The sequence below is a fragment of the Octodon degus genome, unplaced genomic scaffold, assembly GCF_000260255.1.
Source record: "Octodon degus isolate 3935 unplaced genomic scaffold, OctDeg1.0 scaffold00136, whole genome shotgun sequence".
In the NCBI taxonomy this organism is placed as follows: Eukaryota; Metazoa; Chordata; class Mammalia; order Rodentia; family Octodontidae; genus Octodon; species Octodon degus.
The window spans coordinates 5229099-5244004 of record NW_004524712.1 but is presented as its reverse complement, the minus strand read 5'-3'; the positions used below and the strand labels follow the sequence as shown (position 1 = coordinate 5244004).

General features: G+C 46.9%; 1 protein-coding gene across 5 annotated transcripts in view; it reads left to right on the top strand.

Annotated features, from left to right (window-relative positions):
* Ets1 (ETS proto-oncogene 1, transcription factor) overlaps positions 1-14906 on the top strand; it is a 131487-nt gene that overhangs the window by 106426 nt on the left and 10155 nt on the right. For 4 of the 5 annotated variants that reach the window (XM_023701437.1, XM_023701435.1, XM_023701434.1 and 1 more), the window contains one exon: positions 3940-4200. The exons of the other annotated variant lie outside the window; for it this stretch is intronic. In XM_023701437.1, the coding sequence (XP_023557205.1) occupies positions 3940-4200 (261 nt within the window). The remainder of the gene's footprint in view (positions 1-3939; positions 4201-14906) is intronic. 5 annotated transcript variants of the gene reach the window in all.

The following is a 14906-nucleotide window of genomic DNA, read 5'->3' as shown; positions in this document are numbered from 1 at the left end:
TCCATCCGAGAATACCTAGATAATGAAGACCTCTGATTATTGAATTTCAGCCACATGAATCGTAGTGACAGAGACTTCAGGATCCATGGTGGCATTCGTATTTGGCAGAATAAATAATCATGTTTCTTCTGGTTCAGTTTGATCATTAAAGAAAAAGGCTGTATTTTCTGAGAGTTGATTTGTTTGAGGAGAACACAATAAAGGAAAGAAAGCTTAGTGACTCTTGTGGGAAACGCCTCAGGTTTGTCCCTGTCATGGGCTCCTCTCAGAGCCATTAAATGAGACTGTAGAACCTGGGTTGGTACCTGGAGTGACCTGTCAGCCTGGCATCGTTAGCCTCCTGTGACTTCTTTGGTCTGAGAAGATACAGCATGGTTAACCAGTGGTTTGTTCAGCCCCAGCCATCAACAGTGTGGTGAAAGTGTGTATTTAGCTAGAGGACCATGGAAAGGTAGGTGGTAAGAGGCTCCCAAAAGAAGGCATTCTTGTTGAAATAGCTATTATAATAGTGACCATTATTCACTGGCAGAGAAGTAAACTTTCCAAAATAGAGCAGACTGACGTAAAACAAAAAGGCAAAATAGACCTGACGTTTACAGCCATAATATAAACTATTGAGGGAATCACCCACCTGGTAAGATAGTCAAAGCACAGTATTGTAAGGACAGCTTGTTCACCCTGGCAGAGCTAGCTGATTTCTGAAAGCTCAAAAAGGTGACTTTTCTGATGGGTAAGTGGGAAGGAATTAGAGGCTGTGGGGAGCAGGAGAAAGCTAAGCCAAGCGTCAGAGAAGCCTTGGTCACAGAAGTCAGGCTTGCGCCAGTGTGTTAGAGATTGCTGCTTTGGTGCCTGCCTCGTGTGGTGCTATTCTCATGGTCTTGGAGGTCCCTTACTGCGGAGGATCACGCTGAACATCGTGGGCCACACACATGGCCACCTTGTTTGGGTGTTCGGGCTCCCATTTCCTGCCAGCAAGGCTTGAATAACCAGTGGACCCTATACAGGGAAAGTCCCTCCACAAATCAGAACATATAATTGTCCTTCCTAGAGTCCCAGGGGGTTTGTGTTTCAGCCCAAGGAGAATGGGCAGAACCAGTTTTCTCTTCCCCTTCTTGTCTTTCATTTCGGGGTGCATGTGTATTGAGATGGACATGTGTATGGCAAAGCATTAGGGTGACCTTCTTTTGTGGGTGTTCTCTACTCATATGTAATGAGACTGAGCTGTGGGTTTGGGGTTCAGCCATTTGTAACTTTGGGCAGATCCACTGTGACATTGTTTTAAAATTATGTCTGGCTCTGCATTTATGTAATTGGCTCTTCTTGCTCCTTCTCTTGGTTTTTGGTTTGGTCTCCACCGCCTCCTTAACCCCTAATCCCAAAGTGACCCTTAGAAAGGGACATGAGGATTTCTCTCCGGCTGTGCTCTGTCAGTCTTCCCTCCCAAGTGTAGGCCGCAGCACCTTCCAAGGAAGCCTGTTGCGTACAGCGGGTCTGCCTCCTGCATGCTAGAGGCGCTGCAAACAGGACTGACTCCAAGGCTCCTTGAGCTGAGACGGTCTAGCCTGAAAGCATTCCTGTTAGAGGATGATTATTAATAATCATAGTATTCATATACTACATTATGGTGCACAAAGTGCTTCTGTTTCCTATTTGCTTGGCTTCTGAGGGCTGTCTTTGTGCTGGTCTATTCAGTGGCTTGCTGTGTACCTCCCATCTACTCTTCTGTGTGCTTTGAGGTTTGTTCCATGGGGTGAGTGTTGGAAGGGCCTCTCGGAGGCGTTTCTCAGAAAAGTTGGCCAGCGCGTGTCTTCGAGGATATGTGTTTCCTTGCATGAGTACAGTAGCAGAACTGAGTGTCTAATCTAGCTGGAGTCAACCCAGTTTGGGAGAAAATGCCCATAAATGAAGGCTGTACCTCTAGGGTTGTAAAGTAGAGCTAAATGAAAGCTGCCTTCAGCTATAAACCACAGTTCTCTACCAGGTTGCATTTGGCTCATGTTTGAAAGGTTGCCAGAGAGTGGTTATAACCTAGTTTAGTGTCCTTGCTTACTAGGGCTCCTTGGAAACTCAGCGGACTTGCTGGTGGAAATTCTGATCGCCTTACTCTCCAAATATAAAAATGGCTGAGAGAGACCATCACTTCAGGAGACAGTCATTGCTGCTGCCTCAGTGTTGGGGTTGGGTTGGATGTTCTTCATGAAGATATCAGTTCTCTTTTGTAGTCTTTTAATGTGTTTGTCTTCCAAAACACTGAATGTCCATTAAGACCAGTAGCTGATAGGAACAAGCACCTTTTTACAAGGTGCCAAAAAATTTCCTGTTCTGCTATAAAGAGGTTAAGGCATTTGGGTTGTGAGCTGATTTCCTGAGTCATCTGATGTGAATTTTTGGGAGGGACCACTCCTTCATTTTTCGTAGTAGGGAAGAAGCACGAATGTGATGAAGCTTGTGCAGGCAGGGTGATTACCCATGCAGTCCCTGCTTTGAATAGATGAGGAGAGGGAGGAAGGAGACGAAGCAGATAGCGCCACCCTTGATTGTAAGCGGTGCTGCAGGGAACGGGAGGAGCAGAGCATTTTTAGCTGGGCATCTTCTTTTCAAATTTTGGGAACAACATATTTCCTTATGTATTTAGTTTTGATTTTGGCACCTGTTTATGTTTGAATTTTGTTTAATTTTTTAACCAACCCCTACCTTTGTGAAGGGAGAACATGCTGGAAACACACTAATAAGAGGATGTCCAAGCCACACTTATCTGGGAATAGAAATATATAGATCAGCCAGGCTTGGAGTTGAAAACTGATTCATAGGTATTTCTTCCTGGGCGTTTGCCACACCCTTTTGTCTCTGGGAATGTGCTGCACTGAGAGGTCCCTCTGTCGCCTGTGATTTGCCTCGGTTGCCTGATGAATACCTGGACATAGAATGTAGAACACATTCCTGGGAGCCTTTGCAGCTCTTTGATGCATTTGTTTTGCTCCAGATTTTTTTTTTTTTCATTTTCTGGGCTCCTTTCTAGTGGCATTTTTTGCCAGTGGAAATTTCTCCACAAGTCGTTGCGCAATCATCGCAGCTGTTTATAACCTGATTTGGGAAATTAATGAACTTGCATGATCTTGTGGTCAGTTAAGAATGCCTTAAGCAACTCAGAGTAAGAATTTCTGACACCGCTGATGACCTTAACTCTTCAATCAACCTCATGTTCCCTTCTGCGCCCACTTCCCTGAGAAGCACGCATTTCCAGTGCTGCGTTATACTTTGAAAGGGTAGAGAACACAGTTTTCAGTTGGAAATGGTGATAGTGTGTGTTTTTTTTAATCTCCAGGCAACAGCATCCCATAACTTGTTTCTGTATTTGAGATGACATAAAGATAGGACATGTATTTCATTTTAAAATAGTATTTGGGGGAACATGTTTAAAAATAACACTTTGTTCCAAGGTTAAGGAAGGTCAGTGTGCTCAATGTAATGCAGTTTTTTTTTTCCTTATGATGAAAATATTTTGCCACATTGGGCCTTTCAAACTCATCTTCTCACATTAATTTACAAAAGGGATTCAGCCTGATAACTATTCATTAGCCAGGATTTCTATGATAACATGATATTCTCAGCTTTTAGATTTTTGGCGTTAGAATTCTTGAGGTCCCAGGCACTGTTGTGTCTGTCAGACAAATATGAGTCACATGTGACTCTGACACAGTCTTAGGAACTGTAAACTGGGCAGCAGCAGTGGCATCGGATGGCCCTGCAGGGTGTGTCCTGGCTCAGTCCCCTTCCTCTAGCATTGACTAGCAATCTGTGCTGCTGCCATTCCCGAGTCCCGCTCCCCTTCTGTCCCTCCTGCAGATCTGATTAGCAGTTTCTCCATAAGAGGGTTTTTACGGTTGTCTTTTCCCAATCCCTCCCCCCGCCTCTTCCTACCTCCTCCTTTACCTCCAGGTAAACTCGGAGGACAGGACTCTTTTGAGAGCGTAGAGAGCTACGATAGTTGTGATCGCCTCACCCAGTCCTGGAGCAGCCAGTCATCTTTCAACAGCCTGCAGCGTGTTCCTTCCTATGACAGCTTCGACTCTGAGGACTACCCGGCTGCCCTGCCCAACCACAAGCCCAAGGGCACCTTCAAGGACTATGTGCGTGACCGTGCTGACCTCAACAAGGACAAGCCTGTCATTCCTGCTGCTGCCCTGGCTGGCTACACAGGTAGGCGGCTTCCTGCTGAGGCAGCCCATCTGCACCTTTCTATGGGTGGGGTCAGCAGAAGGTGGGTGCACTTACCTAGAGGTCCAAGGACATCCTGTTTCTTTTATAAAGGGAATGGAGAGCCTTCACTAAGAGGTCTTCAGCCTTTCAGGCTAATCTGCTTTTTATTTAAATAGATGGTGATTTTTGGAAATGGATAGTATCATTCTATCCCAAGGGGTCGTTTCCAAGAATGGTAGGAAACTTATATTTTGAGCCTTTTTCCATATCTAGGGGGAGGCAGCTATAATGGTTTCATGTTCCTGGAAGCTGTCTAATGGCATGGCATCAAGGGACTTTTCCAGGCCTGCTCTTGGGAGGTCTTTCCAAACATAAAACCAGCGGTTGCTTCTCTCAAAGGCATCATTGAATGAATGGACTTTGTCATAGACTGTTTTGTCATGCAGTTGACATTAGCCTAGCAGTTTGAATGTGAGAAACACTTCCTTCCTGGCCCTAAACTCTGTCCAGATCCATCCTGGCTTATATAGGCAATTCTGTTTCTCATTTAGCTTTATGATTGATTTTCTTCCAGGAGTAAACCTTTCATTGAAGCAGTAGGGGATGAAGAAAGTCTGTAGAGAATAAAATATGCACATTGAGAGCCTGGGCTTTGGTTGAGAATCTGGTCATAGAGTAACACATCCTATGTTGTACTTGGGGAATAGCATATAACTGGGGAAAGTGTTGTGAGAAATGTCTCCCTCCTTCTTGCTTTCCCTCCTTCATCCCTCGATTCCCTCCCTCTAGCCTTCCTTGCCTTCCAGAGTTCAGTGTTTTACTACCACCTGGGGTCAAGAGTAGAGCAGTCTGTGAGTGGAGGAGAAGGCAGGAGCATTAGAACTCAGAACCCTCAAAGACTGAATAATTGGTTGAGTGAAAAACATTTTTAAACATCTCATCATTCAGTTCTTTAATTGTTGGGAATTTAACCTTTCCCATTGTCAAATGGTGAAAACAATCACCCAGAAAACAGAAGTCCTCTTGTGGTCCTCCCAGCTGTAACACACTGTGTGATTTTAGGCAAATTTGCCTTGTACCCTGTGCTACTTTTAGTGCAGTAAAAGTGTTCATCCTTATCTCCACAGTAGAGATGTGTGAAGATGTAATAAAACCAAATCAGTTAACTAAACATGTGAGTGCTAGACATTGGACCAGACAAGGGGAAAACCCCCTAACTGCAGCAAATCAATTATTTTAGCAGAGGGCACACGTTGAATATAGAAAAGGCAGCAACCCTTAAGAGCTCAGTGTGGATGGAATTCAAGATGCCATGAGTGGCCGGTCATAGACTTGAACTGGATTCTGTTAATTGTTGAGGCCTTGATGCAGGCTGAGGTTTGGAAGATGTAGGAGAGCAGCCCTCATTTCGGTAGCGCTTTTCCTGTGCCCAGTGTCCAACGATGCTGATCCTGTGCCTGTTGCCTGATCTTGCACTTCTACTGTGGCTCTATCTTATTTCAGAGACCCTCCTAGGGAACAGAGAAAGAGATGGAATATACTCTCTCGGCCTTGCCCCTCCCTCCAGACAACGGCAGGGTGCCCATGAATCTGGAAAAGTCCCTCGGAAGGTGGAAACCATTCACAAGTGTTAACAACACACGTTCCTTGCTCCTCAGTCATATCTATTTTCTGTGTCAGTTCTGCCCTTGCTCTGTTGAAATTGGATTGTTCCCGCATATGTATGGCAACATAGGAGCAGGACTTGGACCCTTACATTATGACAATCTGGCCTGAAGTAAAAGGTGAATGTTTGGAGTCTCTAACCCGGAGGGAAAAAAACCCCAAAAAACCCAAAAAAAACCAACTCACCTTTCTACTATTACCCTACCAATCCAGATTTTTGTCCACATCACCTTCAAAAGAATATTATTTTGTTTCTTCATATGAGGTCTTAGTTATTGCACTATAAGTGTGGAAATCAGTTAGAAACTGAATTTTCATTCTCTTGAACAGTTACATTTTTCCTCCAAAGATAAGAAAATTGCATCAATCTTCACTGAGCTCCTATGGCAACTTGTTAAATTAGGTCGAGATGTGGGGGCAGATAACAGGCTTGAAAGCCTGCTTCTTAGCGGAGTTAAGAAGACATCAAATGCAGCTCTGGCTTCCGCCAAAATAGCCCTCCTCCTTGCTGCGAGCTGCTTACGGTTATCAGGCTGATACCATCAGAATAGCTTCATTTCTTCTTGTTCGAAGATACTTTCTGAACTCCTTCTAATTGCAACCCAATCTGATAGGAAGAGTCCAGTGTTTGCTGTATATTTTATGCACCTCTGAAAAATGCTTTCCTTGTGCTTAGAAAATACAGGCATCTCTGATTCTTTTTTGTTTTCAATATGAGTAGGTATAGAAGAATATATGAATTATTCAACAGTATTCTCATGTTTTACTTTGTGTAGCTGAGGCATGTGCACGCGCGCACACGCACACACGGATCTATTCAAAGCCATGTCAGTGCAGGGTGCAAGAAGATAGCTCCTGAACTGAATCTTAAGTAGCAAAAACTTCACCTAGGTACAAAGTCCTTCTCCACACTGAGGAGTGAGGGTACTTCTGGCATATATCTCCCTTGTCTCCAGAAGTAGGAGGGCAGTGTCTTCCTCTTGTCGCTCATGATGCTGTATTTGTGTGGCTCAGCCAGTGGGCAGAGGCTAGCGCCGGTGGCCTGTGAGTCACTTTTCTCAGACTTCATCCTAGATTGCCGCACACAGCCAGAGATGGGTTCCTTCCCACGGCTGCTGCAGCCCTTCCTTAGTGGCTGTGGTGGCTTCACTCAGCGGTGTCCGTGTGCTCCCACCAGTTGTGATTATAGTGCAGTGGTCGTCTTTTTTTCTTACCTGCAGCCTGCAAAAGAGTGAACCCAAAGCTATTCATTACCTGCCATGAACTTGTATTTTACAGTGTAGTACAGATTTGTAAATAGCCTGTCTCTTTCCTTAAGGGTAAATTTGAGACTATCTGGAATTTAACTTCCAAGTAGTGTTTTTTAAGGAGGGAGGTATATTAGACATGCCATAGAAAGGTCTCCATCTGGTAGAGAAATAAACCCCATACATTCTGCTGTAGGTTCTTTCAAGTTGCTTCTCTCCCAAGATCAATCCTTTTCTTGCCGTTTCTTGGATGGCACTGGAGCCAGGCTAGAGTCACACAGGGAGGTCCTGAGGCCACACCCAGAACCTTGAGTTTAGGGTTCAGCGATCCAGAGCTACTGCTCCAACATGTTTTTTGGAAATAAACCATTTGACTGCAAAAGGAAGTTTTCAAAGCGCTACAATTCAGAATGCAACCTGCAATTTGGCAGCAGTACCAGCAGTCACCATGTCCGAAGGAAAGCGGCGTTGCAAAACAATCTCCCTGTGCCGGAGCGTGGTGGGAGCCTGGTTAGTGATTAGGACGGGGAGGGGCCACAGAAACAAGTTACTAGCCTGAATTTATGCAGGTGTGAAATGATCTGAACACAAGTGGGTGTGTTATTCAGGGACAGTGGAAACTTCCCAGGGGCTGGAAGGTACGCTTGTGCCAGGCTCGGGAGTATGAACTCCCTCCAGGTGGATGGTGTTGGTACAAGACCCTGGCTGAAGTGAAGCTGGGAAGGTCTAACTCGCTGGTGGGTTGGTATGGCAGCTGCACTCAGGCCCCGGTGAAGTGGTTGACTTCATGTCGGGCGGGCTGAAGCTGGCTGATGGGCTTGTGAAGCCGTTGCGGTCTCAGCATGGTGAGCCTGGTTGGATAAGAGGAAGAGGTCTTGGGAAGAAGGAAGCCAGAAGCAGAGTGCCTTCACTTTCCTGTTCGCAGGCCCTTGTGAATGGGTGGCAGGAAGGCAGCTTAGCAGGAGCCCTCCTGCGGACCAGCTCAGAGGCTGGGAGTGGAGTCTCTGTGCTGGGTGGCGGATGCTTCAGGGGCGTGTGGCGCTCTCGGCCAAATAATGGGTTAACAGAGTGCTTCGTGGTGAGGCAGACAGGCAGAAAGTCTGGAGCACTGGAGAGGAACATTCCGAGAAGTATTTGAACTAGAAGGAAGGAAAACCCTTTGCCATAGCCTGCAGGGCAGTTTTACTTCATCTGCTTCTTCACTGATTAACTTTGGGACAATTTTTCTTAATCCTCTGCTACCAGTAGAAAGGATCATACGGTTGTAAAATTTGACCTCATTGTTAACTGTTTTTCTCCCTGAATGTCTTAAAAAATGTGGCAAGCGAAGGCTCCACATTTCTGCATTTGGCTTCTGAAGCCCACAGCTGGCTGAGCCTGTCAGTGTCTTGCTTTGGGCTGTGCAGGGGTCCACGGAGTAGGAGGGCCTGGCTGTGACACGTTCCCCTGTGTCCACCGTGGAGGCCTGGTGGGTGCCTGCCTGGATTTTGAGCAGCAGGGAACTTGCAGATTGGCCACTTTGTCTTGTGCACAACTCCCTGCACCCCTAATGTGTTTCAGAGGAGCCTCTGAGCCTCACATTGCTGCGGTTGTTCTCTTTAACAAAATTTCATGACAAGCAGTGGAATTGGGTTGTGATTACTTGAGAAGTCCACTCCCTCTTCAGTTTGAAGCTCCACCTTTTTACCTGTGGAGCAAAGTGTTTCCATGGAGCAAGACCTAGGGAGCTGCAGAGGCATCCAGGCACGGCCTCAGGGCCAGTCAGCAATGGGGTGGCGACTCCCGGTCAGCTCTGTTGGGAGAGGCCCTGCTGGGTGCTGCGGGTGGTCAGCTCTGCTGGGAGTCTCTCTTCCCAAGATGGCGTTCCCTCCAGTGGAGAGCAAGCAGGGGGCACTTGGAGGAGACGCGCACATCCAGGACAGTGCGGCATTTCCCAGTCTCCCTAAAGTGACCTTCATGTGCCGCCCCCACGTTGGATGTAGCGTCAACACCCCACCCATCCCTGGGGAAGCTTTTAGGTTGGAGGCTGGTGAGTCTAGGCCAGGCAGCCCGCCTGTGCGGCTCTCCCAGGGGCCATGTGTCAGGGCTGTATCATGTGGGGATTAAGCGCAGGGGCTCCGACCCTTCCACTGTGTAGCTGTGTGACCTTGTGCATCTCTGTGCCTCACTTCTGTCCCCTGGAAAATAATCACAGTAGTTCCTGTCTCGTAGACTTGTTGGAATTACTGAATTGGTTTGTGGAAAGGACCTAGGGTAGGGTCCTCCCTCATCACAGCGGAAGTACAAGTGCCAGCTGTAAGCGACCACGTTATGCTCCAAGCCTTGCATTTTTCCAGGATAATCCTGAAGGGAGGTTAGAGGCCAATGTATTTTATTTATAAAATGTCAGCAGTTTCTGGCAGGACAACGGACAGAGCAGATTTTTTATATCATACAAGTCCCTTTAGTTATGTGACTCAGTGCATATTTATTAAGTTCCTACTGTCCATAAGCCTCTACCATACAGTACTTTGATGTTTTCTAACTTCACCAAAAACCATATAAAGCAGATTGTTACCTTTCTCGTATAAATGAGGGAAATGAGTTTGCTTGGGAAGAAATTTGTGTAGCCTGAAGTCAAGAAGCCCAGAACAAAGAAGCTGCTTTTCAAAGTGTCCAGCAACTAGAAGGAAAAATTCTAACATTTAGGCCATGGTGCAGGTCTGGAAGGAACTTTGGGTCAGAGAACCCTCCATCTGCAGCTCAGTTCCAGGAAAGTTGGAGCAAGCTGCTGGGGGCTGCTTGGGTCCAAGCTGCCCAAGGAGGAGCTCTAGTGTCCTAGCAGGCCTCATCTTGGGCTGTGGCAAGCCCTAGGAAACCTGGACCAAGGGTGTGTGCGGGAGAGCCAGCCCTGTATGTTCCCTGCAGCAGAAGCTCGGAGCAGCGCAGTCAGCAGCCACAGCGGACTGCGCTGGCAAAGGCAGCTTGTGCAGCAGTCCTACACAGCCTCCCCATCTGTCTCTTCATAAGGCGGGCCTCAGGGCCATGTCTCCATGCTCCCAGGTAGGATCCAGGGCACACTGGTGACTACCACTAGCCCAACGGCGTTGTCTTCTGAGTGACTCACTTCTCCCTGAGAGATAAGGAGAGTGAAAGTCCTCCTAGAGTGACTGAATGTGAAAGTTTAACCTCTGCGAGGAGACTGGGCCTGGCAGCGCTGGAGAGATGGTTGGGTCATACAGCGCGGCTCTGGGAGGCGCTGACTTTCAGAGCGGAGGCGGTGCAGTTTCTTGTAAGGTCTCCACAGGCTCTCTGGCTTTTATTCCTACCAGCACAGGCAGAGCACTCTCTGCGCACTGTGATAGGCTGCCCTAAAACCGTTGGTTGTCTAGCTCCATGATGGTAGTATTCTGCTTTATCTTTCAACATAATCTGGACCCTTGGTCAGAAACCGTCATGATTATTTAGGATCCAGTTCACCTCCTCCGAGTTCTAAGATGCCTAACTGGTGATTTCTGTCCCCCTTATTTTTCAGGGGTATCTCTCCCCCTAGATTTAAAATCACTGACAAAGGTGAACCTGAAAATCTTACTAAGAAAGTTAGGCTTCGCAAGTCCAGCTTCTTAATTCTAACCAGTGAAGCTGTTTTGCTTCTTAGGCCACCTAGATATTTAGGGAGGTATTTCATTTTTAGATATTTACGTTGGATAGAAAAATGTTTCTTTGGTGTATTAAAAAGTTCTCACCTCCTACCCCCAAATCCAAGGTCAAATCGTCTCTGGTGATTTCCTAAAAGAAACGGTTACCTAGAAGACACAAGGGGAAAAAGCTGTAGAGAAACCCACTTCCTGACTTGGGCATCACTGGGTCGCTGTCCAAGAGTTAAGCTGAGATGGCTAGACAGCGTTTGTGGTGGGTTTAGAGGAAAGAGCGGGCTGCATTTGAATAGAGGCTGCCTTTTTAAGAGAGAGGAACAGTCCCCTTTCCCCCATTGTTGGGTGCGTGCAGGTGTGTGTGAGGGGCAGGAGAAAGCAGGCCTTCCCTGTGCTAGAGATGTGGGACCGCCTTGTCGCCTTGTCCTCACACCCAGGCCCTGCTGACCAGGGAGCCTGCCCAAGTCTGTCTCGGGTGGCACAACACGGCCAGCCAATGCCACCCAGCTGGGCTTGTCCTGGGCCTGAGTGACAGGCAGGGGGTCCACGCTTCCACCCGGGGCTCTGGTGGATCTGGCTCGTGGGCGGAGCTGCTGAGCTCACCACGTGACAGCAAAGCGCTGTGTGCCACTGGAGGCGAAGCAGGGATCTCGAGGGAGGGGAGTTCGTGGTGGCCGAGGGGGCGCCAGGGTCTTCCCAAACCAGTACCCCTGTGACTCTCACTGCAAAGCAGTTCCCATCTGCTTGCTCTTTGGGTGCTTACTTAATTTTAATTAAAGCGAGGACCTCAGAGTCATCCCTAACTTGAAAAAATCTTCAGTGTTTATTCTCATTTAAAATATGTAAAAAATTTTGTTTATAAGCCTTAACTTGTTTTAACCTTCAGCTTTCTATTTTATACGAAAGGCCAGTTTGTTTCTTGGAAGCCCTAATTAAATTTTATCTAGTACTTTCACAATTTCAAAAATTTTACCCTTTTTATTTCATTTTCCCTTTGAAAATCCTGTTTAAAAAGTATTTTTCTGTTTTAATTCTTCTGTTTAATTCCCCTGTATTTTCTCTTGCACCCAAACTATTCTGTACTGTGATTAAGTTCCCTCCCTCCCTCCTGTCCTCACTCCCTCCTTTCCCCTCCTTCCTTCCCTCCCTTCTTCCTTTCCCATCCCTCTCTTCCTCTCTCTCCCTCCCTTCCCCTCCCTCCCTCCTTTCCCCTCTCTTCCTCCTTCCCTCTCTCCCTCCCTCCCTCTCTCTGTAAGCTAAGGACCTACTTTATGTCTTTAAAGTAAGGAGGACCAGAAATAACTATTTCTATTTGAGAAATGAGCAAACAAAGCCCCGAGAAGTTAGAAGAGCTGCAAAGATTGCACACTGAACCTGGGAATAACTGCAACGAAAGCCCTGTGCCCATGGCTTCCCATGTGGGCCTTGCCCAGATATATATTCATTTTTAAAGTTTTCTACTTTTTTTTTTTTTTTTTTTAATTTGTCTTTTTGAGACAGGGTTCCACTACGCCGTTCAGGCTGGCCTTGAACTCACTTGTAGCCTGGGTGACCTCAGACCTGCAGCAGTTCTCCTTTCTCAGCCTTCCAAGTTTTGGGATGACAAGTGTGTGCCACCACACCTGACTTATGGTTTTTTTTTTAAAAAAAATTATTTTATATGATACAGTCTCTGTCCTTCATTGCCTGACATGTAATTTTTAAAACATAAAAAACCCCAAACAAACTTGCTCTTTGTTTTTTAAATTAAAAGTTTTTTTTGAAAAACTTCCCTCTTTGTTTTTTGGTCAGACATGTCAGAGATGAACTTGACAGTCAGAAGCTGGTTTTAAACCCAGTGAGGTGACCTACCCTTGTGAGGATCCCCCTGAGGTCAAGGCCAGCCTGTACTACAGGGACACGCTGCTTCAGAAAACCCAGCCAAAGCAAAGCAAATCGGTTTTAATTACTTTCAGGGCTGTTGTGTAACCTGTTTCCATTACGGGATGCAGACTGTCTAAACGATACAAAAGTGCAGGTTCATTTACTTAGTACTCATCACTATGTTCATCAAGTGTATTTTGGTAGAATACTCTTTGTTATGAATGTTTAGATCTTTCAGTCTCGTCTCTGCCCTGGAGTACCTAGCTGTTGTTGGAGGAACATATTCCTAGAATAGGATTTCATGAGACTAAAGCATTGGTAGCTAGACGTGGAGCGCACCATCTAAGGGTGTGATGTCCAAGGTGAGATGGGGTGGGCCATGGGATGGGGGCGTCAAAGGAAAGGTTTAACTCAAGACAAGTGGGAGCAGGCTACTGCAGGCATAAAGCCAAGCCCAATGCCTAGAGCGCTGTACTACATTTTCATTTTTCTTCTTTTTTTTTTTTTTAGCAGTACTGGGTATTGAACTCAAGACCTTGCACTTGCCAGGCAAGTACTTATTCTACCGAGTTATCTCCCCGGCCCTCTACTCTACTTTCAAAGCTCTTCTGATGCCTCAGTTGCCAGCACTATGAGCTTTGAGAAGAAGGTTTAATGCAGCTTCAGGCTGAGGTGGTCCAGAGGGCAAGAAACTTGGGTATTTTCTGTTGAATTTCCTGTTAAACAGTTTCCTAAGGACTTGAGGGAAATTGATTTTGGGGTCTTGCACGAGTGGCTCGTTAGAAAGGGATGATACTTAGGGCCTGGCATCACGCACCGCGCCCTCAGATGTGGGCGTGCCTGCTGTGGTGCGGAAGGCAGATACGATGCAGCAGATGGGTCATTTCTGGATTCGAGTGTGCTGTTTTTGCTGTCATCATTTGGCTGCGGGTAGAGACACCTGGCTGGGAGGGAGGGCCAGTCAGGCCTGTTCTGTTCGAGAGCCACCTGCCAGATGTATGCTATCCGGGCCGAACCAGCCCCACTGCAAGGGTGGCCAACCGTGAGAGTTTCATACGTTAAAATAAATGCGGTATCTCGCTCACACTGAGGTATTTCATTTGAATTTTAGAGTAGAGCTGAAGAATTTTAGCTTTTCAGCATAGCAAATAAGCCTGCAAAGGACAGGAGGTGTGGTCATTTTTATTTTGGGGAGTAGCCTGGTACAGTGTAGCTGGGGAGTCACCCATATTGTTTGGCCCCAAATATAACTTCTAAAGAGAAGGGAGTTCGGTGGTTCTTTAGAAGCCTCTGCTGTTCCTCGCTGCAGGACTCTTTTAGTAAAATCACTCAGTAAATGGTGATGAGTAGCTGGCCCGAGAATGAGGATCAACAAGAGGTGGAGGTGAAACTGGCGCCACTCAGCAACAGGCAGGTCTGGCGGCCTGGTGCTTGTTAGTGAGGTGCTTGCTGATGAGACGGTGTCTGAAGCTTTGGGCGCAGTGGCGACGAGGCAGAGTGCCGACCATGGAGCTCCCACGCTGAGGGTAGGAGAAATGAGCATCGAGGAACCTTCAGGACTCCCGAAATAGGAGAGTTCTGCCCAGAAGAGGAGCTGCCTGGCACTGGCCTCCATCTGTAGGGAAGCCAGCTGCCCTGTGTCAGCCTCTCACCAGGGGACAGATGGCAGAGTGTGTGCTTGTGGTTGAAATGGAAATGAGGAAGGAGTAGGAGGAAAAGCTGAAGTCGGACCCAGATCCTGCTCCTGGGTCAGCAGCCTGCGAGACTGGAAAGTGAAAAGAGAGAGAGAACTGTAGATGGGAAGGTTATTCTCAAGGACATCTTAGTAAAGCTCGGCATAGTGACTGTCATCTGTAATCTCAGCAGCTTGGGACAGTGAGGCAGAATGATCGTCAGAAATTCAGGGCCAGCCTGGGCAACGTAAAAGAGACCTTGCCTCAAAATAAAGGGCTGAGGACACAGCCCACTGCTATTGCGCCTAGCATGTATTAGGGTTCAGTCTTGAACACAGGAAACGAAGAGAAAAAAAGTGCTACAATTCTGTCCTAGCCCACTGCTGTATACTACATCACTCAGTTCCTAGCCTCAGGGTAAGGGACCAAAGGAAGAGAGGGGTTTTAGTAAGCAGCCCTGACTGCGAAAATAGGCTGTGCAGTTTCCAGAGAAGAGACTTAAAATATGAAGAGAATCGGTAAGAATTTATCTGTGGCTGAACAGAGAAAGAGAGAGAGAGAGAGAGAGAGAGAGAGAGAGAGAGAGAGAGAGAGAGACAGAGAGACAGAGAGAGACAGAGAGAGAG